Source organism: Squalius cephalus (genome assembly GCF_949319135.1).
Source record: "Squalius cephalus genome assembly, chromosome: 8".
Taxonomy (NCBI): domain Eukaryota; kingdom Metazoa; phylum Chordata; class Actinopteri; order Cypriniformes; family Leuciscidae; genus Squalius; species Squalius cephalus.
Window position 1 is genome coordinate 30,911,869 of NC_137129.1, and position 27,512 is coordinate 30,939,380.

General features: G+C 41.2%; 2 protein-coding genes across 4 annotated transcripts in view; one reads left to right on the plus strand and one right to left on the minus strand.

Moving 5' to 3' along the window:
- The window catches only part of kcnh8 (potassium voltage-gated channel, subfamily H (eag-related), member 8), a 74,517-nt gene extending 63,209 nt beyond the window's left edge, over positions 1-11,308 (plus strand). For all 3 annotated transcript variants that reach the window (XM_079878491.1, XM_079878492.1, XM_079878490.1), the window contains one exon: positions 9,326-11,308. In XM_079878491.1, the coding sequence (XP_079734617.1) occupies positions 9,326-9,832 (507 nt within the window). In that variant the 3' untranslated portion in view covers positions 9,833-11,308. The remainder of the gene's footprint in view (positions 1-9,325) is intronic.
- Positions 1-27,512, minus strand: part of satb1a (SATB homeobox 1a) — a 237,216-nt gene that overhangs the window by 78,230 nt on the left and 131,474 nt on the right. The window lies entirely within an intron of this gene.

Below are 27,512 nucleotides of genomic sequence, written 5' to 3' on the forward strand. Positions count from 1 at the left end.
GTATGGCAGGGCGACGCAGCGTCTCGTTCCCTATTCAGGGAACTAGGGTTACATACGTAACAGAGACGTTCCCTTTCAAGGGAACTCGAGCTGCGTCGAAACGCTGCGGAAACACTAATACCCACGTCGCCATGTGAGCAAGTGACCGTCCGTGTGAAATCAGAGCGCACATTCGGACGAAAGCACCTGCACCAGTGGAGTGGAGCTGAGGTCAAGATCATAAAACCTGATGAACGTGTGCAGTGAGGACCAGCCTGCCGCATCACAGACATCATGAAGTGAAACTCCTGACAGTAAGGCTCTAGAAGCGGCCATACTCCTAGTAGAGTGAGCTCGTACAGCCAAAGGTGAAGGCTGACCAGCCGACTCATAGGCAAGTGAGGTAGCCTCGACCACCCACTTGCTCATCCTCTGCTTAGACGCAGGACACCCCTTCCTGGGTGACCCAAAACAAACAAACAACTGTTCAGACTTCCTCCACAGGGCAGCTCTGTGGACGTAAGCATCTAGAGCCCTAACTGGGCAGAGCAGATTTTGTTTCTCCTGGTCTGACGTCTGGAAAGGAGGAGGACAGGAAGCCTGCAGTACAATAGGCCTAACAACATTAGTTGGAACCTTAGGAACATAGCCTGGCCTGGGATGGAGAAAGGCCTTTACCATGCCGGGCGAGAATTCCAGGCACGAGGGAGAACCCGAGAGAGTTTGAATGTCTCCAATTCTCTTGAGAGATGAAATAGCAAGCAAAAAGATGAAAAGTGAGAAACTTTTCCAAAACCTCTTCAATAGGCTCGAACGGAGCTAGGGAGAGGCCTTCCAAAACAATGGCCAGATCCCAAGTCGGTACCCTCGTGCGGACTGCTGGCCTCAACCTCAAAGTGCCACGAAGAAAGCGTGTTATAAGCCGGTGTCTCCCCAAAGAGACTCCACTCAAAGGAACGTGGTAAGCCGCTAGTGCCGCCACGTACACCTTCAGTGTGGAGGGGATAGCCCTGCGGAGAATCGCTCCTGCAGGAACTCCAGCACTGCACCCACCGGGCAGTTAACCGGGTCCAACTGGTGTTCTCCACACCAAGAAGTAAATAATCTCCACTTCAAGGCATATAACTTCCTCGTAGACAGAGCTCTCAACAACCTCAGTTAAGAGACCAGAACTTATGAGCTGGGCCCCCTCAGAGGCCAAGCCCACAGTTTCCACAGTTCTGGGTGGGGGTGAAGGATTGACCCACTCGCCTGAGAGAGTAGGTCCCTCCTGATCGGAATCTCCAGAGGAGAGCTGTCGAGGAGAGACACTAGACACCAGACACCAATAGTAGACTGACCCCGTCCCAACGGACCCTTTCCAGAACTCCTGGGAGCAGAGCAATCGGGGGAAATGCGTACAGACGTGACCTCGGCCACGCCTGCACCATGGAGGGGCTGGATGGCTCAGGGAGAACCACAGAGGACAGTGTGATGTCTCCCTGGAAGCGAACAGGTCTACCTCGGCACGACCGAAATTCTTCCAAAGGATCTCCACCACCTCGGTGTGGAGTCTCCATTCCCCGGGCCTCGGCCCCTGCCTCGACAGGATGTCTGCCCCCTGATTTAAATACCCCGGGATATACATAGCCCTCAATGAAAGGAGTTTCCCCTGGGCCCACAAAAGGATCTGGCGAGCCAGCTTGTACAAGGGTCGCGAACGCAGACCCCCCTGATGGTTTATATAAGAGACCACCGATGTGTTGTCTGACCGGACAAGCACATGGTGACCCCTGAGGTCTGGGAGGAAGTGTTTCAGAGCCTGGAACACCGCCAACATTTCTAGACAATTTATGTGCCATGAGAGATGATGGTCCTGCCACAGACCTTGGGCTGAGCGACTACTCATGATCGCTCCCCAGCCCGTGAGGGAGGCATCCGTCGTTAGCGTGATGTGACGACAAAGAGCTCCCAGCACGGGCCCTTGGGAAAGAAACCAAGGTTCTTTCCACATAAGCAGGGCATGAAGACATCGTCACTTGACCCTGATCATGTGGAGTGGGTTTCCCCTCGGGGAGAACCCCTTGGTCCTGAGCCACCACTGCAACGGTCTCATGTACAACAGGCAGCAAGGTATAATGTTGGAAGCTGCTGCCATCAGACCTAATATTCTCTGAAACTGTTTTACAGTGAGTGACTGGCCTAGCTTTGCTTGTTTCACCGCTGAGAGAATCGAAGTGATACGAGCAGGAGACAGGCGTGCCTGCATCGTCCTCGAGTCCCAGACTACGCCCAGAAAAGTGGTCCTCTGTAATGGAGATATGAGACTTTTCTTGACGTTTAGCCTCAAACCCAATCTTTTGATATGAGCGAGAACGACATCTCGATGCCGAACCGCTTGTTGCTCCAATTGGGCTAGGATCAACCAATCGTCGATATAATTTAAAATGCGGATGCCCTGGAGTCGCAGCGGAGCCAGAGCTGCACCCATACATTTTGTGAATGTGCGGGGAGACAGAGCTTGGTCGAACGGAAGAACCCGATATTGGTATGCTTCGGCCCTGAAAGCAAACCTCAGGAACTTCCTGTGTTGTGGAAGGATGGAAACATGGAAGTAAGCGTCTTTTATATCTATCGTGACAAACCAGTCCTCGGATCTGATTTGTGACACAATCTGCTTGAGAGTGAGAATCTTGAATTTGAGCTTCCCTACTGTGCGATTTAACAGGCGCAGATCTAAAATTGGACGCAACCTCCCATCCTTCTTTGGAACGATGAAGTATCGGCTGTAATAACCTGACTCCCTGCTGGGAGGAGGAACCCGTTCTATAGCCTCCTTTTGCAACAGAGTCTTTACCTCCTGTTCCATTACCAGAGCCTGCTCGGGGCCCACCACTGTGGGCAGGACCCCTCTGAATCGAGGTGGACGAGACCTGAACTGAATAGCGTAACCATTTTCAATCGTCTGCAGGACCCACTGAGAAATATTTGGAAGACTTTTCCTCTCCGCCAGAAAATCTACTAAGGGTACCAGCCTCTCGAGACTGGCCTCTGGAATACTTTGAGCTGCAGAGACAGTGCCCTGTAACGGCACACCGGCAGGGAACAACTGGTCTAACTACTCAGAGGCGTCAGGACTTCTTCTTCGACGAAGCCTTCTTGGCGATAATAACTGTCCTCAGATCAGTTTTACCCATCGAAGACTTCCCCTTCCCAGTCTTTCTGTGGGGGAGCGCGAGGCGCAACACTGTTTTTGTTGCGCCCGGTGTGAGGAGCTACCCGAAGGCTGGGGCTGTTCTTTTCGCCCAGCAGCCCCAGGGACATGAACTTTGAGCGGGAGGAATTTATGGAACGCCGCCGCCTGCTTTTTCTCTTCCTGGAACCTATCGATGACCGTATTGACAGTCACCGAATAGGCCCGCAGTTGTGAGCGGGGCGTCCAGGAGAAAAGATTTTTCTCCCTCCTTCATACCAGAGAGATTAAGCCAAAGATGCCTCTCCGTGGCCACCAGGGCTGCCATAGAACGGCCCACTGATTTGTCCGTCTCCTTGGTGGCACGGAGAGAAAGATCTGCTACCTGACGTAAATCTCTTATAGTCTCAGAACTAACCTCCTCACTCTCTTTCAATAGATCGGCCTGGTATGCCTGCAGAATAGACATTGTGTGCAGGCATGCCGCGGCCTGACCTGCTGCCGAGTATGCTTTGCCCACCAAAGCCGAGGTGTTTCGAAGCGGCTTGGTGGGTAACACTGGTGCCTTAAAGGACGATGCCGACTCAGGAGAGAGGTGATTGGCTAATGCCTCTTCAGCCTTCAGCATCGCCCCATAACCATACTGACTAGACCCAACGATGTTTGAATATGTGGATGTCTGAGGGGTGTAAATATGGGAAGACACCGGTCTTTTCCAGGACCTCGACACCTCACTGTGGAGGTCTGGAAAAAACGGGAGGCACCGGCGTTGAGGCTGCACACAAGATGGCAGAAAGCCTTCATCTAGTTTGCTTTTAATTCTAGACTCCTGCCTATCTGCTGGCCAATCAATGCTTAATTTTTGCACCGCTCGTGTGAGTGAACTCCTCACTCGCAGGAGACTGGGGTGACGAGTCCTCAGTATCTCCTGTTCCAATACTAACAACATCCAGCTCCTCAGAACTGGATAGTTGCAGTACTGGGGCCTCAGCCTGGGCGGAAGAAACCGCAGCGCGTGCTTCCAAACCCGGGACAGAGGCACTGGATCTGACAGGTGAGGGCTGAGATAAGGCTGAGCCCGTCTCAAACCCCTCTGTCAGATCCATTTGCCTCGACAGAAGTGGGACCCGAGCCGCGGGGAGCGCGAACCAAACCACCCTCCTCAAAGAGTGATCGGCGAGAGCGCAGCTTTCTTAGAGGAAAACGCTCGCAATCAGCCCCCTCGAGAGCTGACTGGGCATGCTGCACTCCCAGACAAACAACACATAGTTGGTGTGTATCCCCACCTGTAATATAGCGAGTGCAGGGATGAACACACTTTCTATACTGTTGTTCGCTCGCCATCTCTTATAGTTTTATATATATATATATATATATATATATATATATATATATATATATATATGTGACAAAACTCCTGCCTAGTGAGAACTAAGGACAGACAAAAACACTTTCGACAATATAGACAATGATTCACACACAGAGGCACAGAAGCTAGCGCGTTTGTGATTCTGGGGTGCTTTATAGTTTCCTGGTCGATGACGTCACCCGCCTATGACGTTCCGTCTCGCCATTGGACTGATTCCATACGTGCTTCATGACGCACTCACGCAGGGGCGTTCCCTCAGCGTTTCAACGCAGCTCGAGTTCCCTTGAAAGGGAACTAAACAATACAGAAAGCAGCTCTTATACTCTCATAAAGCGCTCTTATTTCAGTGTTGTTGTTGTAGTTATTTTATTCAGTACATTCAGTTAAACAACATCAAGTTAAATTTAATTTATTGTTCATCGAAACTGTGTATAAAATGCATTTGCTCTGTCCATGCACTAAATGTGCACCCTTGAATAAGCAGGGTTTTACTTCAACTGCTCAGGTAATGTCAATGGCAGGGGCGGTTTCTTCTTTAGGGCGATTGGGCGACGCACCACCAAAGTGCAAAAGTCATCTGCTTATGCGAATAGCAGTAGCCGTCCTAAGGAGAGCTCAAACATGGGTTGCTCAAAAATGTGTCAATTAGGCCTGTCGCGATAATTAAATAACCGTCTGATCGCGATTATTTGATCTAACCGCGATTGTTTCAGACAACCGCGATTATTGCGCTCTTTTATAGACCGACGGCACAAGGGGGAGTCATGAACCAAAATAAATAGACAAGCACTAATTACGTTTTCTAGCAATATATTCAAAGTCATCTGAAGCCATTCCATAGCTTAATGTGAGGGACAGTAGTATATTTACATTGTTAAATTAAAGTTCACAAACTCGTCTGCAGCTGTCAATCATTCCGTTCAGCATTCAAACTCTGCAGCTGTCAATCATTCCGTTCAGCATTCAAACAACGCGCGTCGTCCGGTTACGACAGGATACACGGTAAAACTTTCTCCAATGTGACATTGACGTTATAATGCTTGATCTGTAGATAAAGGGCTGTGGATTTGCATAAAATGACTTTATTTTGCTGGAGTTTTTTGCTGTTTCTAAATGACTCGCTCGCTACCGTGTGCCTACACAGCACAAGGACTATGAATTGGCATCAGACGCACAATAACTGGAGTTTAAAACTGTGAAGAAACAAATGATCAATAAACTGTTGGACTGATATACACTAGGATTTGTGCCCTCGACATTTCTTCGCTTTGTGCCGTGAACTTTTAAATGCGCACTTGTGCAGCGCTGCGCACTGTGACTCCATGTTGCATTAAGCACATCATTCTGCTCCCGCGATGCGCATACGCGCTTTGTTCCGCTCTGTTTTGAAGCGTATCATATTATCATGGTTTGTGCACATTTGTTTTTATTAACACTTAAATTACTGTGCAGATGTTTTCAAAAATTACTTTTTGCTGCTGATTTATACACTCACTAAGTTTAATAAACAAATTGTCATAGCTATTGAATATATTTATTTAATATTTAAAGGTGTTAACTGTAATCTTACACTGCAAAATGATAACTTACAAAGGATTAAATTCATCACAATTATTTAATGAATGAAGCACAAAGCCCTAAAACAGACAATTAATCAGCATAATCGCCAAAGCCCTAACACAGACAATTAATCGTCAAAGCCCTAAAACTGACAATTAATCGGCATAACCGCAATTATTTTTTAGACAATTAATCGTCAGCCAAATTTCATAATCGTGACAGGCCTAGTGTCAATGAGAGCTATGGATGAAAATAATTGCACACTATAAAAATTATTTGTCAACCAATCAGATTCAAGCATTCAACTGCCCCATAATATAAAATACAATAAGCTTTAATGAACCAACTCAACGTTCCTTCGTTGCTAGTTCTAAAGTGGCGTTCTAGAATTAATAACAGAGGCTTGGGCTCAACTGTTAAACTCAATTTGATATTTTAATCCATGGCAGAAGGAAGCAGTTTTTCTGGTCTATATTTTCCCCCAGTGAAATATATTCTCATAATCCTTATCATTTATTTACACTGCAGTTCTTACTGCATAAAAAGTACAGATCGGACCCTGACAGAGAACTGTAGTTCTGCTGAGTATTGGCATGGCTATAAATCCATGTGACAACCTACTGCCTTGATTGTCAGCCCACGGCTTTGACTTGAGGCTTTTGACAGGTAATGTCATGAGAGCAACGCCCTACTGCTGTGACTCTTCCTTATTTTTTCCTCTCTCTGTCTTTGTTTCTTGTATCTCACTGTATATTTTTGACAGCTGGCCCCTCAGCAGGATTTTGTTGTAATCCATGCTTGATTCGGTCCGCCAAGTGGATGAGGGCTCTCTTCCTGTTGTCCCTTCCTGTTTGAAGCTGTTTTCTTGTATCTCCCCGCCTCTGATGGCATTTATGGATCATTACCCAATTACCCTCATTATTGGGTATTATCACTTGCTGGCACAATTCTGAGGGTGGCTGCCAAATCGGTGTCCTTCTGAATCTGGATCATCTGTGCTGTGTTCATTAATATTATTATTCTGAGCTAACCATAAGGACAGTGGATGTGTACAGAGGACAGACAGCACAAAAAGATACACAAAAAGAGTAATTATGGGAATCTGAATTGAATTTAGTGACCTGTGGTACCTCATGATAACTCTAAGTGTTAGTGTTACATAAGTGTTAGTCCATTTCTAGAAAAATCAGTTTGAGAAAACGTAATGCTCAGTATGGTTGCAAATGGATGTTGCTTCTCAGGTATTAGACCTAACTTTTTGATTGTATTTTAATTGGACTAGCCTGAAAAATGTATATTGTTTAGCATAATATGAGCATTGTTGTACATAAAGCCATTTGAAAAAGTTTGTTTGATTGTTGTAGTTCATGTAAATGTATATGTTCAAGTTTTAAACTTTCACCCAGATTCAGATCAGATCACCCAGATCTTCACCAGGGACTTTAAGCAATGATCTTTCTTAAGAGTAAACCCTAAAATAACTAAATATCAGTAAATCAACAACGAACAATGATGTCCCATGGGACCTAAATAAATAACACCTCTGTTTCACCTGAAAGCTGCTGGCTCTAGCAGACAATGATGGGTGGATGCAGAGGGACAACCAAAGGCCTTATAAGATCATACTGTTCTGTTGCTGTGGGAAACATTTTTTTAAAACTGGAATATAGATTACAAATGTTCAGAATTAAAGATTTTTGTTATCCAAGCAGGACACACAAACTGTGTTAATAAGCAATTACGCTTTATGTTAACAGCTTGTACATTTTGTGTCAATCCTATACACTTAATTTGTTGTATTAATAGACTAACCAATATTTTTAAATTAATATAAATAAATAATCAAATACATAAATATTTCCACCATGCATGTGAATGCATCAAATAAATTTTCATAAGGTTGCATTGTATAATATTTACTTTATAAATGGGTCAAACTTTTAAATAAATAAATGTTTGCAGTACATTCCAAGTATTATAAAATACTGGAATATTTTTTAATAATTTTTATTAAAAATTATTTAATTTTAGATTTTTGTGACTTCCCTTTCAAGTTTAATTAAAAATGACAGTTAAACATTTAGTTTAATTCATTAGAAAACATTAGAGTTTTGTTCAGTGCGCACTCTCTCTTACTGAATTCTGACTGAAACTCGTGAATTCTCCCATCATAAACACCCAAGTTGCCTCACGATCGCTCCTGGCACTGCATATCTATAGCACGACTGCTTTTATTTGGCGTGCTCTTTATATGCAAAAGTAATCTTTTACTTACATCATTTTTGTGTCTAAAGAGCACGCAAGCATGGCCTTGTGAAGACTGGGCTCAATCGGTCACATTCTCTGCTCCCTTTCTGTATACAGTTTATTCCAGTTAATATAATTTATTCATCATGCTGATAAGATTATGTGTAGTATTCATTTTCTAATGCATTAATATAATTCATAAATGGTTCTTAGGTTGTTTTATCTATGTAGCCAGAATGATATGCAGTTTCCCAAAACACAAAAACATTTTTGTGTTGCCTATTCCTATTGTAGAAGTTTCAGTGGAATTGTATGTACTGAATGAGATTGATCTGTATTGGAAGCACAGTTGTTTTATTTACAGAACTACAGAATAGCACTTATCGCCCTTATATTTTCCCCAAAGATGTTAAGACGTCTTTTGTATTACTAGAAATAAATTATAGCTACAGAAAATGCTGTAAATGGCTGATTCAGGTGTTTAAAAAGCAAAAAGTACTTCACGCTGGGTCTTCCTGCTTTTTCTCACTTGCACAATCACATCCCTGATTATGGGAAGCGCGCTAGATGGCATTTAAACTTTGTCGGCTGAAGACCCAAGTTTGGTTCTGAAGACGAAAAACGTACCAAGCACAATGTTATATCACAATTCTTGATTTTCAACACACACCACCTTCTGTGTGGTCTAATGCCAATCAAAGCAGAAACGAAAGCTGATTCTCTCTGGTCGCGTTCATATGTAAATTGTGTGAGCTTATTTCATCCATTAGATCAAAAGAGCTGAAAAAGCCCATACATTTACCCGTCCTTAGACCCTCCCCTCACAGAAATCAGGGCAGAAGTAGTTAAATTGGACAAAAGAGACAGATTAAACCACCAGGTGTAAACGGGAATGTGTCTCCCTCGTCTACATGTGATCGTTCAACCAAAACCATCTTACTACCAGGTGTAAACAGGGCCTAAAGATCAAATGTGACACCTGTTTATATGTGTTACAGGTGAGCTCTCTCGGACGGGAGGTGGCTGAGCTGGGACGAGTCATGCGGAGTCTTGCCTTTCTCATCGAATCCATGATGGCCTCTCCTCAAACACCAGGTGTCTGTACATCCACATTTACCTCGGGACATCCCTCTCATCCTATCCCCTTCCAGGGCCAAGGTTCTTCCTGGGCCAGCCCGCCTTTTCCTTCACCGATGCACCCTGGAATACGTCCGGGAGGACATGTATCCCTTCCACTCAGGCCACAAGAACTGCAGCTGGTCTGCCCCACCTCGTCTCTCAGTTCCTTTCCCATCTCTCTTTCCACATCCCCCCATATGGACAGATTCAAAGAGCCTTTATTGGCCCTGTCTCCGCACAGTGCAGTTGCTCGGACCCGCTCGAAGAGCCTGGAGACACCTCTTCTGCAACATCATCAACACATCTCACATGCCCCTGGAACTTTACCCAGAGCTGGACAGCCATTGCTGGGAGAACGGGAGGATCTCAGGTCCCTGGGTTTGTAGCAATCAATCTTTAAAACGGACAAGTTCCACTGGAATCCGCGTGTTGACCTGGACTCAGGAATGGACTGATAAGATAAGTGGTACACGCACTGCCAAAGCCATGGAGCAATGGTTCCTTCAAAGATATACATGTTTACCATTTCAGTTTTTAAGATAATCTCTTTAACGGCATGTCTTTCAATACTAGAAACTAAAGGGATATCTCCAATCAGGAAAACTACACTAAAACAATTTGGTGTACAAACAATTTTCAATCTATAATTGCTAGTAAATTTTGCAATTAATTACAAAGAAGCTGCAACTTACACATTTAATTAAATGTGAAGTAGAAATTCTTGTAAAACATACTCAATAATCTTTGTTTTATTTACAACCTTTCACAAAAATCAATTTTTTACAGTGTAATTTCAAGTTCCGACAGCAGACGGTTTACTAGAACCTGCTAAAACAAACGGTTTGTGATTAAGAGTCAACCAACATTTCATGTTCACTGCATTCATTATGTCCAAATACTGCTAATATTATGCCAAACTTCAGGGGCCAGATCCATAAACACAGCCACTGTCTTAAGAACTAGCCTGACCAGCTAGCAGTTCATCAGTAGTAAGCAGGGTAATAAGTCTTGCTTTTCAGATTCAAATTAGATGTATCTACCTAACTTCTAAGACTTGTCTAAGCAGTTAATACTGTCATCCACAGCCTCAAAGTTTTACTAAACTTTTAGTTTATCCTAACTATTGATACCTAAATAAAGTCCATTACAAAATGACTTGGTCCTCTCATTTAGTCAGATTAGCCATGTATAGTGCAAAAATACAACGAATCTGCTTGTTTTAAAATGCTATGTTTAACAAATTAACCAGTTGGTGGGTTGTCTGAACAATGAGTCAGTCTTAAGGAAACAATCATGATTTAAAATTGTCATGTTTGGTTTTTTGGAGACTAATCCGACTAGTCATGCATATATGATAAGATGCTTAAAGAAACTGTCAACAATAAGATGACAGATATTCAATAAATAAGCTAAATAACTAACATTTAATTGCACAAAACCACCAAAATCCTCACATAAAATGGACTATGCATTATAAAGGGAACATTGCTCACAGTGTGCGATCAGAAGTTTGACAGTAATTGTTTTGGAATTTATAGTGGAAGGTGGGGAATTCGTTACAGAAGCGGTGCTTTGATGGCTGTAGCGACGAGGCTTTAAAGGGAATGAATTTGGAGACAAAACTTCTTGGAGGGGGTTTTAAAGTGCTGGCTGTTAGACATTTAGCATGTTAAATCACAGCACAATGACAGCATGCTAAAAGCCTCTGAGAAGTCGCTTCCCCTTTCAAGTGCCACCGCTATAATGCTAAAGACATAAACTGGTAAAACTTTGGTAAGGTTTGTTCAAATAAGTTAATGCATTTGGTATTATGAACTAACAATGAACAACTATTTTTTCAGCATTAATCAGCATATTAATCAGCAGCACGTGTTTGTTAATGTTAATTTATAAATATATTAATTCATGTTAATTCATAATACATTAACTTATTTTTACAACTTATAATATTGAAAAACATTATAGGCGGCAACAATGTTAACTAAAACTAGTAAAATTGTTTTCATCAATTGAAATTAAGATGAAATAAAATAAATATTAGATATAAATGAAAAATTATCATTATAAAAGGAAAAATTAAACTTAAAATTAGAAATGCTGCCTTAACTAAATGAAATAAAAAAACTTAAGCTTAAATGAAAATATAATAATAAAAGCTAATTCAAAATATTAATAAATAATATAATACTAATCACCTAAAATAACAGAGGCTGGCAGATCACTGTCATTCACACAGAACCTCTCAAGAGGTTGCAGAAATCCAACCTTTTGAGATGCATTTTCTTTTCTAAAAATGTGGTGCGCGTGTGCGAAAAGATGCGTGACGCGAGGGCAATGATCAAACACCTCCATTGAACAACAATGGAAAAGTAGCGCACTGGAATGGAAAAGTAGTTTTACACTGGTTGTCACTGCATCACATTGGTTGCTCGTTTGCATGAATTAGGCAAAGAACCGAGCTCTTGCTGCTCATGTGACCAAAAATCGAATTACTTCAGGTCGCTTCAGATCACTTGCAGTGTAAAACGTCTCTTAAACCTTCACCAACAGTGTCATTATCAACTTCATCAAGACCGATTGATTGTTTGCTTTACATTTAAGCTCATATGAACCACGCAAGCTGGTTTTAAAGCCTCATTCTGATGGTTTCCGGGATATCCCTTTAGCTTCTTTTTATTTGTTGTTTTTAATTGCATGACTTCTGAAGAGGGTGGAGATTATACCCTTGCAGTAGGTTGTAGAGACGCCATGTAGGGTTGTATAGTAGACACCATAGAAGAGGAGAAATCTTTCTTTTCTCCTCTGCTTGGCCCTCAGGGCAGGATGGAGGAACAGCAGGGACGAGTTTTACACGATGTTCGTACGCTGTATGCGAGTGCATGTTATTGACTATGCGTGCAAGTGCATTTGTGTGGGAAGCGGGGTTAGAATACTGTAGCCAAGTTCTAAAGGGGTATTTATGACAGAGGTTTCTGAAGGAATGGTATCTGGGGCATGAGGGATGGGGGTGGGGTGGTCCAACGGTGGAGTTTATTATTAGTAGAAGTTGAATTGACATGGGGAAAGGGGGGTTTCTGTTTGCTTGCTCTTTAGGACTGGTCTTGGGGGATTGGTTGCCGGTGGCAAAGTGGCCCCTGCTGTCAATCGTCTCTCTCTGGCACAGATATGGTCTGTCTGCTTTGCCTGTCTGTCTCTCTTTCTGTCTTTCTCAGCTCACTTTTCTCCCATTTCACAGTCATAATCTGGGAACATATTGCAACCCTCTTACTCCTGTTTCCACCATTGACCTTACGTAGTCATTCATTTAAAGGGATAGTTCACCAATATATGAATATTGTCACAATTTACTCACTCTCATGTCCTTCTAAACCTGCATGACTTTCTTTCTTCGGTGGAACAATAAAAATTAATTAATTAAGTTTAAAAACATTTAAGATTTTATTTTCCATACATTGAAAACATACTCTCAAACTTTAAAAAACTTTCCAGATTATCCTAATTAAAGTTATGAACTAATAACCTTCCTTTCCACTTAACATTAAAATGTTATTTTGAATTAGTCAAATTTCAATTTAGTTTAGTCTTCATTAGTTTAGTTTAGTCTTCTATCTGTTTTTCCTGGTTTCTGTTTATTTATTTATATTTATTATTTGTGGACTTTTTTGTGTTATTTTAGTTTTGAAATCATAAAAATGTAAATGTGAATACAAATGTATTTTAGTTTAGTTTTCAATAGTTTTAACTCTATCGTTGTGCATTTTGGATCCGTTTGTTTATTTATTTATTTATTATTTATTATCATTTTTGTTTTATTTGTTGTTTTAGTTAGCTTCGGAGTCATGAAAATGTGTTTTAGATCAAATTTCTTATGCAGTTACACCAAATATGCAGTTTGTGTAAAAGAAGTCTACATAATTTGGAACATGTGAGCGAATAGATGATATCAAAATTTCTATTTTGTGGTGAACTGTCCACTTAACTGTTCGACTCTCATTCTATATGCATTCTGGATGTCTTATACAGTCTCTTTTACTCTGTTATTGGAAAACTGCATGTCAGACTTTAAAGGGTGACTGATATAGCCAATACTGTATTTATTCTACTTGACGTTTCAGGTATAATATCATGACATTTTTTAACCTTTTTAAAAGTGTTTATTATATAATATATCATCTGAACTGGCCCCCATCACTGCCTTGAGTCAGCTTGATATTTCCTCCCACAATTCTAGACAGACTGTGTCTTCTTGCCCCTTCTTACAGAACTCCTCCTCTCCATCCATCCGACAGTCACAGGAAGGCGATATGCCAAGCTTGAGCAAGGGGGTTTACATTTTTATATTTCCATGAATGTATCTCAATTAAAGGTGTATTTTTGTACCTCTAAAAACAGAGGAAAGCTTCTGGAATCGTGAAAAGACTGCTGGGAACGGATGCGATATGTTTGGCTATTGGAAGAATTGTGGGAAACATTCTAATGCAACAATGAATCTCGATGCAGCTCTCTCACTGTCTCGATGGCTTTGTGAAACTCTCCTCTCTCCAATACTACTGGGAATGTAATCACGTTATTTAAATTCTTTTTGTTTTGATATTATTAGAGAAAACCTGTAATGCAAATAAATGACTAGCTATTGGACTAACGCAGATATATTGTGCATGTTTCCTACTCTTGTTCTGACACAAATGTATATCATCAGAGAGGCTGACATAAAGTTCAAATCAGTGCCTCATTTTTCAAAGGAAATGTTGAACATTTGCCAATAAGCTAACATAAAACATATTGAATAGTCAGGAATAATGTTTAAATAAAAGTCAAACTTATAAATTATAATAAACACTAATATATTAATAAAATTTAAATATTTATAAGCTGATCCATCCATATACATTTAGTTTTTTTAAAGTTTTATTTTTCTATTCAGTTATCATCAGCAGTGTTAGACCATGCCAACAAAAATGTATGGAATTCAAGTTGATTTGTCAAACCGTTCTCGAATAACACGAGAACGAATTCGACAAAGTGCCCGCCAAAATGAACATGAGGCTATATCACTGTGTTTGAAAGTTTTCTTTCATCGAAGCAAGACCAGGAGACGTTGGGATCACGTTCAAGAAGTTATTCTTTATTGAGGACTTCGCGTTGACGTGGCTGCAGTTCTTCCCAAGTCTAACTCAAGACAGTTGCCTTGCAAATTTATAGACATTTAGGGGGAGGGATTTACATTGAGGTTGAACAAAGCATGCAAATTAAGTATACAGGTTAAGGAACCCGCCCCAGACTCCAGCGTGTTACCAGTCTCAATCCAATCAGCATAACCATTCAAACGCATATGTGCTAATCCAATCAGCGTAACGATTCAACGTCTGGACTGTGGCTCTGGCTCCAAGAGCCATTAAAGACAATAGGTTAACGTCTCCGTGATCTGACTCAATTAACTTACAAAGGAAAAACAGGTCTGGCAGGAATCTCTTGCTGTAAACTCAATAATCATCATAACAGCTGCTAAACTTTCTCAGTTTATACTGGAATCTAAATTAAAACCTCAAATGCTAAAATCAGTATTCTAAATTAAAACATATACTAAATTTGTAATCCAACAACTGCAATGCCTTAGCGTATTCTGACCAAACTTGGTGTGTTTTATGACAACCATGACCTGAGGCCACATGCACAGTTTCGGAGCAGTGCCACCTATTGGTCAGGAGATATGAAACGGCTTGACCAAAAAACACAAAAATGGTGTCGTTAGATTCGGTTCAGCATGCCGAGTTGAACGATACCCAATTTTCCTATATTGGCCATTTTAGGCGTCGGCCATTTTAATTTTTTTTCTTTCTTACAATGCTATATTTTACGAACGCGTTGATGTATCATTGTGAAACTCAGTATGTGTCTTCGGCAAAATTCGGGGCAGTGTCACCTTGTGGTCAAAAGTTATAATCAAATTTCCAAAAATGCTAATAGCTTTTGATTAAATTAGTCTATTGTAATGATCTATGATATCTGGTCTTATTAAATTCCTTGGATCATGCCGAGAACAGAGATACCAATTTTGCCATAGTCAGCCAAACAACCATTAAATTAAATTACTAGTGAATGTAGTCATGCCATTTTGCCTAAATCATCTTAAAATATCTTTAATCGCTCATTGTTGCAGTTGGTCTGATAATTCCAGGCATGTTGGCATGACTTATCGTGTTCTTTGTGCTTGGCCCCGATAATTGCTGCTTGCAGCTATATTTTAATTTGAAATTGCTTGATGGGTTCAGTTTTTTTATCCTTTGTTGATATAATTCCTATTGAAATGGGAAGTTTCCATCAAAAAGATTTCTATTTAAATAGCCAATCAGCCTTAGTTCCAAAGCCATAAATAATTATTTGCCACTTGTTAAAGTGTAAACATTAGCAGAATTGTGTGGGGAAAAGGTCCATTGTCTATTGCCAATAGTGTACTGATAAATGAAGCACAGGTCACACAGAAGTCACTTTCAAACCAAGCAGCTGTCTGTTGGTCATCATGGCGAATTCACATGACTATATGAACCCCATGCAAAAACCATGTGCAAATTTTTTGTCATCTTGCAGAAATCCCAATGGCTGTGGATTCCATACTGTAATGACTGGATTTTGCCCACGACAAATTCACCAAACAACAGTAAACGTGATCTTTTGCAGGGAAGGGACATTATCATAAAGCGCATCTGATTGGACAGACATCTGTGCAGTGCAGGATGAGTCATCAATATTTTTGGGTCACTTTCCCTGAAGAGAAATAATGAAATTATGATCATGTATATCTGCTAAAAGAACATTAAATGGCCTTAAGACTAACACATATGGATTAAAAGCTACAAAATTCCCATTTTGAATTCAACTTTAACAATGGATAGAGATAAAAAGATAAAATATTCAAAGACATCAAACGTTTATAATTGAACATTTCTCCAGTCTCCCATACTTTATGTGCTTTGCTGAGTATCGAACTGTTATGGTTAGAGTATGTTTGAATGTTTGCGTGTGTGCACTTGCCATGATTTCTGACTGCCAATGTGTGACAGATGTCTTGAATGCAAGCGTCAGGGAACGCAGACTCGCACGCATGCCAGACGCCACCAGTGTGTGTCTTTCTGTCGCCACCGCCACGGTTCATCTGAGGAGAATACCACATGTTGACAGGTCTCCATGGTTACTGGAACAACTGTAAACTGAAACAAATGGAGAAGAGATGAGGTAAGGTAGGTCAGAGAGAGTGGAAAGAGATGGATAGAGAGTGAGAAAATAACGGGGAAAAGGAAATTGGGTGATGCAAGAGATAAGAAAGAGGATACTGATTGTTGTAGACAGGCGATTGTTGCAGGTATTTTGGCAATTTTGAACACATACATTAGTGCTCAAATTTTTAAAAAAAATTGTTATTGCTTTAAGCAAGGAATCATTGTATTAATCAAAAGTGGCAGTAAAGACATTTATAATGTTACAAAAGATTTCTATTTCAAAGCAACTGTTATTAACAATGACAATAATATGAAATGTTTCTTGTGCAGCAAATCAGCATTCTAGAATTATTTCTGAAGGGTCATGTGACACTGAACACTGAAGTAATGACTGCTGAAAATTCAGCTTTACCATCACAGGAATAAATTACATTTTATGATATATTAAAATAGAAAGCAATTATTTTAAATTGTAATATTATTTCACAATATTACTGTTTTTACAGTATTTTTCCATCAAATAAATGGCAAATCTTATCGATCCCAAACTTATGAACAGACATGAAATCAAAATGACCTTATTTACTTTATTAATTCATGTTTCTGGTCTTATTGTGCACAGTTCATCAACTGTTTTTTCTTTTCTTTTTCTTTTTTTTGCAAACTTTTACAAAACATTTTTCACTATCCAGTCAACTTTTGATCGGTAAAATTAGGGCCTGTCCTATATTTTTTCTCATTTCTCTCAAAAACATCATTTATTGAAGTAAAAAGGGTTGTGAACAGCGTTTCATGTTCACCTTAACAATGTCCTGAGGTGAATGTGAAAGAGAATGTGAGGTGTTTCGTTCTCTGCATCGGAACATTCACTTCATCCATATTTAATTACACTGTAAAAACACAGCTTCTGTTTTTCCCTGCAGGTACGACACTTCACACATTGAGCAGTCATTATCCTACTCACCGGCTGTACCTGAGTCACAGACAAAAAAAAGTGGACAGGATGAGTATTAGAGATGGGGGGAGGGGTGACAGTGCAGGGATGGAGAAGGCAGTAAAAATAAACGAAAAAAGCTGAGCCAGAAAGATATTTATAGTTTGATAAGAGAACAAGGTACTTGATGCAGAGAGAGTCTGTGGAACTTTTGATTACCTTCATAGTGTTTCTCTGCAAGCAACTGATTTCTCTCTCTCTCTCTGTGCGTGTGTGTGTGTGTGCGCTTATGTGTGTTCTGACATGAACAATAACGCTATTCACTGTTTTCTGATAGCCCTGACCCAAATACAGTAGCTATTCTTCACTTTGCCCATCCATTAATGTGTACAGTACAGCTCTTCCATTCAAATGAGTACATGCTCTTACAGAAAAGAACCAGGGTTTTTCAAACACAGCCGTCTCAGTATGTATTTGGAAATTTGTACATTAATGCATTTGGAACAAGGTCAAACTCTTAATATCATGAAACATGATAGTTACAATGCCAAAACTGTTCAAGCTGGGTCATGTCAATATTTTTCAAAATGCTGCAACTAATTTTTTAATAAGAAATATAATTCTGCTTCAGTCAAATAATGCATGCAAAAGTGTCTCGGGTTACAAGTGTAACCATGGTTCCCTGTGAAGGGGAACGAGACACTGCATCCTCTAGAGTAGAGACCTGCGCGGGACGGATTATCTGTTATTAAAGCATCAACATTCACAAACCACTGTTAATTTAACATAAAAGCAAGCAGGCTACTGCATGCATGGTTTGGCATGACAGAAAGCGTGCAAAGTGCGCTCCCTTAATAATTCCAAAAAAGCTGACTGCACAATGAATCTTTTATAATGTCTGCACTTTGTTATAATCAGAGGATTTGTCAGCATGCAGAATTCAGCAATGAAAAAATCTCTGTTTTGAGCGGTGAGTAGATTCTATCTTAAATGCATCTGATTGGCCATTGCATTCAAGAAATCAACAAATATGTCTGTGATTGGCTTCATTGCACAATGCTGCAAATACATGTTATGAATAGAAACTCTGCCTGTAAATCGTTTTTTATTTTGTTTTAGTTGTTCTTGTTGCTTTTGTGCAACAGATGAATAACAATTTATTTGTTTTTAGAAGCTTTATTTTTAGATATTTCTACTTTGCGGGAGTCCCGTAAATCGTTTTATTCTCCCGCAACCCGCACACACAATCTAGTCCCGCGCCGTACTCTGTTGCGTTGGGTCCCGCAGTAGTGCAGGTCTCTACTCTAGTGGATACTTTGGGGAATGCCTTCAGCGTGACCGGTGTCTGAAGCACGTGTAAAAACATGACAATGTCCATGACGTCATTACTGGTGCAACCGTGAGTATATAAGGGCACCTATATTAGACATCATCAACTTCTTTGTCGGGGGAGACGTATACAGGCAGGCACGATGCATGGCAGAGAGACGCAGTGTCTCTTTTCCCTTCTCAGGGAACCGTGGCTACATGTGTAACCTGAGACATTCCCTTTCGAATGGGAACTTGCTCTGTGTCCTCTAGAGGACACTTTGGGGAACAAAAGGAATGACTGCCTAAATGGCTGTGACAAAACAAAGCTCAACAGACTTAGATGCCGGAGTCAGATTCCTTTACTCCACAGATTCCCTTAGTCCACTGAACTGTCAGTGACATTTATTCCCTATGGCCACCACCCAAGCTCCAATTAATTTAGCTTCTTAATTTAGACAAGCAGAGTTCAAAGGACTGGTAGACTGTACGCTAGACATTATCTTTAAGGGAATACTGGCACAGGAAAACAATGGTTTCCTTGCCTGTCACTCATAACCTGAGGGAGCTGTCTACTTAAGGGACCCGCAATCAGAGGGAGACAGCTTCAGCCTTGGTATAAACTTATGAAGGGGCCGTCTGCTTGTTAAACCCAGCCTGTGGGGAGACAGCCACAGGGGGATCTGGTTCAACTCCTAAATGCCACAGGGGAGCATTTGCTAGTGAAATTATCCACCCTGCCTGACCTAAGGTCAGCCTCTTGCAAGGCCAACATTCCTGAATTAAGAGTGTTTAACCAGTAAAAAGGGATGCAACGCTCAGGCAAAAAGCTGCTTCTCACCAGGGCCAGATATGGGCTTTCTGGGGAGCCGAGGACTCAGCAGAAAAGACCTTGAGACAGTGATCCCCAGATTAGACTAAGCTAGGACCAGGGACCATAGACCTATGATACCTATAAGGAAGAGTAACTATGCCCGTTAGAGTAACTAGAAATGGCTACAATAAAAAAGCTGTGCCATAGTCTCCAAGGTCTACCTGAGCTGGAACAGAGTGTGGAGGTCCAGGAAAGAAAGGTATCCCAAAATAACGGGGAAGGTACCTTCAACAAGTGCCCCTGTAGTTGGGGATCATCTCGAGCTCTCTTGTGGCCTCCTCCAAGTAAAAACTTGGAGGCGGCTGCTCATGATAATCATGAAGGGATTACTTGCTCATACATGAGCTCCCCTTACCTTGGAGATCGCGAGTGCTCAGAAGCTGTGACAAGGACCTTGTTTAGAACTCATAATGGGGAAGGTGTACTTGTTCTATGAGACTCAAGGTGGGCTTCTTGAAGCTTTTGCAAATTTGGGGAAGCCCACACCTTGGCAATACCTACTTACTAAACCCGACACTAGTGGGAGGAGGCTATCCCCTGTTGGTATTAAGGAGCTTCCTACTTCCCCCCTTCAGGGGTGAGAATACTCCATTTAAATACCCATGAAGGAACTTCCTATTGTAAGCGTGACAGGTTGCTAGCACGGTTACTCTCAATAACCTCCCTCAGATCCTTCTTCGCCTTTCTATGATTATGCCTTTTCCGAGCACTGCTCCCCTGTTAAGGAGGGGGGCATGGTTGGCGACACTCTGTAGTCCTCAGAGAGTGGAGACCTCAGCAAAATTACTCTCTATAGTGAGAGAAGGCCAAACTACACTCATCCTTAAAGACAGCTTATCACACTGGCCCACAGAGAGCTGACACGCTTGATGTCAATGTCTAGATGTCACTGCCAGCAGCCATATCACCCTGTAGCCCAAGACTGGTTGCCCACTGAAGCTAAGCAGGGCTGAGCCTGGTTAGTACCTGGATGGGAGACCTCCTGAGAAAACCAGGTTGCTGCTGGAAGAGGTGTTAGTGAGGCCAGCAGGGGGTGCTCACCCTGTGGTCTGTGTGGGTCCTAACGCCCCAGTGTAGTGACGGGGACACTATACTGTCAAAGAGCACCGTCCTTCGGATGAGACGTAAAACCGAGGTCCTGACTCTGTGGTCATTAAAAATTCCATGGCATTTCTCGTAAAGAGTAGGGGTGTAACCCCGGTGTCCTGGCCACATTCCACCCATTGGCCCTTACCAATCATGGCCTCCTAATAATCCCTTTACATTGAATTGGCTCTATCACTCTCTCTCCTCTCTCCACCTATATCTGGTTTGTGGTGAGCGCACTGGCGCCGTTGTTCTGTGGCTGCCGTCGCATCATCCAAGTGGATGCTGCACACTGGTGGTGGCTGAGGAGAGATCCCCTGATATGATTGTAAAGCGCTTTGGGTGTACAGTAGTACATATGAAAGCGCTATATAAATGCCTCATTCATTCATTCATTCATTCATAGATGGAGCTCAGGAGAGTGGATGCCTCAGCAAAACGCTATAATATAAAGGCTCATAAAGGAGCTGCCGGCTTAAACCCTAGTTATTTTTTTTTTTTTTTCCTCTGGGGAGGCAGCTTCAACCTCAGAGAACATAAGGGAGCTGCCTACTTAAAGGACCCATACTCGAGATAGCTTCAACCTTAAATCTGTGTCTAATTCCTCAAAATTAGATTCAGCAAATTAATCATAACTAGAGCTAGCTAGAGGAGCTAAAACAACGATTTTCCTGTTCGCCTTCTCCTGCACTCCGCCTACAACCCCCATGCTCAATCCTGCCTCACCGCAATGGTGGCCGTGGGACCTGAGCCGCAGAGAGTAGGTGCTTAACTCTCATGTAAAAGTCAAGCCTGGATGGAAGACATCACACAACGTGCATTTAACTCCCTCGGAAGTTAAGCACGCTAAGTTCAAACGCCAGATTCTGTCACTCTGAAAGAATCATGCGAGAACAGCCACGAATGCGTCGCTATGAGTGCCTTCAACTCCCTCGAGAGCCGAACATGCTTGTGTAAACGCTAACTACTGTACCTCAGTAGAAAACAGAAAAACAAAGCTCCTGACCAGTCTCTATCTACAGTTCTACAGTTACAAACTACAAACTATCTACAGCTTTGCAAATACATCCTACCCAACACATTCAGCCTCTTTAACGAGTCGAAGGTATTCCACCCAAATGCACGTCCCACATCCATAGAGAATAAGGACGACGTGAACCGAGCTTTCATTGAGAAATCCTCATAATATATGCATTCAGCACCCTCGAGAACTAAACACTCATTACTCATTTACAAAGCGCAACAGATGCACATGCTTCCTGAAAAACGCTTGGTTGAGTGTTTTTTCATGATATTCACGTTCACATGTACGCAAACAAACAGATCCTGAAAAAAGAAATTGATGACGTCTAATACAGGTGCCCTTATGTACTCACGGTCGCACTAGTGATGTCACGGACTGTCGACGGTCACGCTGAAGGCGCTTCCCAAAGTGTTCTAGGACGTAGTGCGAGTTTACATTCAAAAGGGACTTACAATTCTATTTACAGACCATTTACCCATATGTTGTTCCAAATCTGTTCCAAATCCGTAGCATTTGAAGTTTTCCATTTGAAGGACATTTCAAACGCCTCCCCTTCCACTATGCAGAGAATGACATTAGCCGCTTTTCCACTGTCTGGCCAGTGCGAGCCAGGGCTTTCAACGGGCCGGGCTGGGCTAATAGCCTCAGACCTGTAGCACCAAGCCCAAAACCACGCTGTGTTTCCACCGTCGAGCCAGAAGCTCCACAGTGCTTCACTAAAACCCGCCCGTAACATGCCTCTCTGGAACAACATCACAGAAACCCATCATTTCACCAACAATTGGAAGTTTTATCAGAAAACTAATCAGAAAGAAATCACTGGAAACTAGCATGATCGCAGAACGAACATGATAAAAGCAGTCGTTTGTTGGCATTTTTGTTGTTTACTTAAAGATTTTAACCAAGCATCGATGTTTTACCACAGTTTTACAATAATAAGTGATGCAATGATCATAATGAATTAATTTGTGTCAAGATTGCACATTAATCACACAGAAATAAAGTGGTATTTACTGTTATTTCAGAAAATAGAGAGGACTTAGTCACGTCTGTTTCTGTTTATTTGTAGTCACAGTGTGTTTACATCACATTTAGAAAGAACGATAATTTCTACAATTTTTACCACCAAAAATATTTCATGAGGAGCTTTAGTACTCTCTCAGTAACAGTCCCAATACAGATATTTTTTTCAGTCAGAGAAACAGAGGAAGCTACCGGAAAACCGGACTTGGTTTATTTTATGGTCCCAAATGTGAGCTAGTTAGCGGGGACATGCACTCTCTGACTTCTTTGATCGTCATCTGTGCATTTCAAGATGTTTGAAGGCCAGAAAAATTGGATAACAATAGTTTTAGAACCATGTCAGTGGCCATTATTATTGTTCAATAACAGCTCTCTCCTCATCTCCATCACTCTTTTTTTTTCTGTCAGTCTCCTCAGTCTGCCCTGTCTCTTCCCCCCATAAAGCTGAGCTGATAGTCTTTTCATTTTTGTCTGTGTCAGTGAAGAAAGTAAACACGATCAACTGATATATAGCCTATATGTTTTATTAACCATTTTCTTAGGCAAGTTAATTTACTGAAGGCTATGAACACTAGGTAAATAAGTTTATTAAATTAATTCACAATATGTACATATTATTATGCCTAATATGATGAAAACAGCTTTGTTAATGTTTATTGTCCCCTCACATTAACAGTTACTAACTATTACATTACATGAATCACGTAAATTATATAAGCCTATTTTCAATTAAAAATGTAAAAAGTTTATTATTTTGCCTCATTATTTTTGTCGGCCATTTAACATTTCTATCCTAAAACAGCTTTCAAATATGAAATGTTTAGTTTAGCTACTTACAGCGCATGTGTGAGATTAGTATACAATACATAGTATGCCCATGAGTGTACATAGTATGTTATAAAAATAGGGCTGCGTGCATACTATGCTAATGACGAAACCTGTATTGTTGTGACATTGAGTGAGATGGAATACTGATTAGAGGGCTGGGCTTGATTTTAGGGCTCCTTTTTGCCAGCTCTAACAGACTGACCGCTGGAAAGGAGTGCTTACAGATGTTCAGGGAAAGAACGGCATTCCAGAGGGAAGGAATTTTTTTTTTTAAAAATTCATAAGACAAAACTGAATTAATTGTTCACCACAAGACTAATAGTGTGTGTTAACTAAGTAAATAGGGTCAATTTTGATTTTATGTGGATTTTAAAGGTGACATGAAATGGAAGTTGCTATAGTATTTTCTTCCCTCTTGTGACATATCTGAGTGAAACAGATTCTCAAACAAAAATAAATATAGGGCGCATTGATTGGATCGTTGTGGTTTGCCATTACTATGATCTAATGTGAGTGACAGGGTGCCCCACCCTCGCACCAATCAACACATCATCAGAGAAGAGATGTCGCTTACAAGAGATGTCGATTACAAGTGCACTTTTTTTTTTTTATTGAGTACACTGATAAATCATTCCATAAAAAATAAGAATTGTCCATTTTTATTTCATTGTGATTTTAAAGGGTCCAATTGGGTACTTGTGCACTACACACACAAAAATGCTGGCTTGTTTCAAACCATGTTTGGGTCAAATATTTAACCCAAAAACAACCCAGCACTTTTTAGAGTGTACGCCTGCATTTTTTTTGTGTGAACAATACTTATATAATAGTATGAAGTATGCAAATTCCATGTTCTTTTTTCTGTTATAGAGGCTGGCTGTTGTTTCAATATTCCGTGTGTGATATTCATTAATGAAACAGGCTCGCATGTGATTCCGAACTCTCAACTTTACTTGCTCATTCCTTCCCCAATCTCACACAACACACCCTGCGTGCTTCCCGTACATGCATAATAAAGATACAATGCACTTCTAGAACAGGGATTGTGTATCGCGGGTGCGGCAGGTTGTTCCAATTTCGTTTCGACTGGCCCGGTATCACAGTCCGTCTCAGAGTCTCCTGGGTCAGTGTATTCAACGGTATCTGTCTTTGCTTCATCTTTTCCGAACTCGTCCACTTCCGGAACGTCATCACCAGGTTCTTTGCTCATTCTCAGATGTTTTCTGATCCTTCTCAGGATTTGTCCACTTTCCATTTTAATTTCATACGATCTTTGTTCCACTGGTCTTATCACCAAAGCCTTTGGCACCATTGTGTCTGTCCTGTCAGCGGCTGTACTCTCACTTTGTCCTTTGAGATCTTTGGCTGCCCTGTCGTAGAATTGAGTCTGTCTCAACTGTCTGTTCTTGTAGTTGCCTGATTTGTTGGATATCAGTCCTGGATGAAGTAAACTCTCACACATCGGAAGTAGCGTTTTCGTTCGTCGACCCATCAGTGCTGTAACGAGTTAGCTCAAAGGGGAAATATTAATAATTAATTATTAATATTTGGGTCAGTTAATTCGTTACAGTGCCATTGCTGGGCTGCTATCTACACCCTGAGTTGGTGTATTCCAGTGATCAACATTGCTAGGTAAGGATCCGCCCCAGCTCTTTTGGCTTTAGCCATAAGCCTTTGTACACTTTTTACTGCTGACTCCACTTTTCCATTACTTTGTGGATATCCCGATGAGGACGTTTTTTGTGTAAAATCCCAGGCTTTGCTGAATTTCTTGAATTCATCGGATGAATACTGGGGGCCGAAAACACTATGTCTGGAATTCCATATCTTGCGAAATGTGTTTTTAATTTGCGTATAACTGTTTTTGACTGTGTTTTCCAAGTGATCCTCCTCCCAAAAGTTGGACAGATAGTCCACTGTGACCATGTAGTCCCGGTCTGTTCGGGGGACAAGACTTGTTCCAATTTTTCCCAGGGACGAGTTGGTTCTTCATGGGGCCTCAAGGTCTCTTTCTGTTGTTTCATCCCCCATGCAGAGCAGATGCTACATTGTTCCATAAATGTTTTCAACTGTCCATTCATGCCCGGCCAATATACACACTATTATTTTACACTGGCTATTTTTGCAGGTTTGAGCGATCAATCATTTACTCACATGGATTTCGTATAATCCTGTCCGTCCGTGTAAGCCCCACCTCCGAAGTGAACACTCGGGCGTGCTCTCTGATTTGAGCAGCAGTTATCCACACTTGCGTGTCTCTCAACTAGGTTCCTCGACGGAATGACGATCATTTGATTCCCCAACGGTTTGTTTTCAGTCTTTACCGTCATGTACCGCTGCCACCATGTTTCAATATTCCATGTGTGATATTCATTAATGAAACAGGCTCGCATGTGATTCCGAACTCTCAACTTTACTTGCTCATTCCTTCCCCAATCTCACACAACACACCCGCGTGCTTCCTGTACATGAATAATAAAAGTCTCATGCAACACCACAACCCGGGTACACATATTGTTCACACATGTTCCAATCTGGTTTTAGATCATTACATAGCACTGAGTCAGCTGTCACAGAACCAATTTCTCATTTTTCTCAGGACACTTATTTAAATGAAATATGTCAGGTAGGAGGACAATTTAATGCATGGAATTGCAGAGATTTAAATATGCGCTGTCCCATATTTTCTAAAATTACTGCATTTATGTGCACGCAAATGTACAATCTTTCACGTGTGCGTGTTCACGTGTAGCATTAACATTGCAGGTGGTGATGAATGACTGTGAAAATGAGTTTCTCCAGAGAGCTCCTCACGCTCTCGTCAGGAGGGAGAGGAACAGGAGAAGATCAATGGCCTTCAGCAGCTGAAGTAATTCTCTCGTGGCTTGCCGGCTGCTTAAACCGCTCGTGTTTCCACAGAGCTGTCAGATGGAGCACGAGGTCTCATTGTTCAGAGATGACACCGAGTGAATCCATCGATGGTCGACCTGATCCAATCCTATAAGGAGAGATGAATTGCTATGGTTCATATAGGCCTAGCCAATAGAGTCACATGCATATTATTCATGTATTTACATTAACATACAAGCATAAATATACCTACACTATAAAAGAAAATGGTAATTTTCTGGCAGCTGGGGTGCCAGATAAAAACCATAAAATATAACTAATTTTACATAAAATCTTGTTTTTTCTTTAGATTTTTAATGTTTAATGAAGGATCATATTTACTTGTATGAAACAATTCAATTATCTATAAATAAGGTTAAACACTGCTATATACAAATAATGTCTTATTTAATATAAACAGTCTAACAGTTTTAAAACTAGTAATGGCCTAACCTTTTAAAAGTATTATTTTATACACACCACACACATACAGAATGTGTGCATGTTTATATGTACAAAATGTTGGGCGGGACTTGATTATGTCCATAGGGAATTGATTGGATGACTGGATGGTTGTGGTTTGCTATTGCTGTGATCTCATGTGAGTGACAGGTTGTCCCGCCCTCATGGCAGTAAACACGTCATTCAGAGGAGAGAAGAAATAATACTGCAAGTGGGAGAGGATTTAATTTTAGGTCAAGGTCAAGGTAGCATTTATTGTCTCCCTTAGGAGAAATTTGTTTTAGATTAGGGAAACTGCTGCAACATCAACACATAACACATATAACATACGAACATTCCAAATCCTAAAATCCTGCATCATAAAAACAGTACATATCATAACACAACCCGCAGTGTCTGCCTGTTGTACCAGCTATTGCAG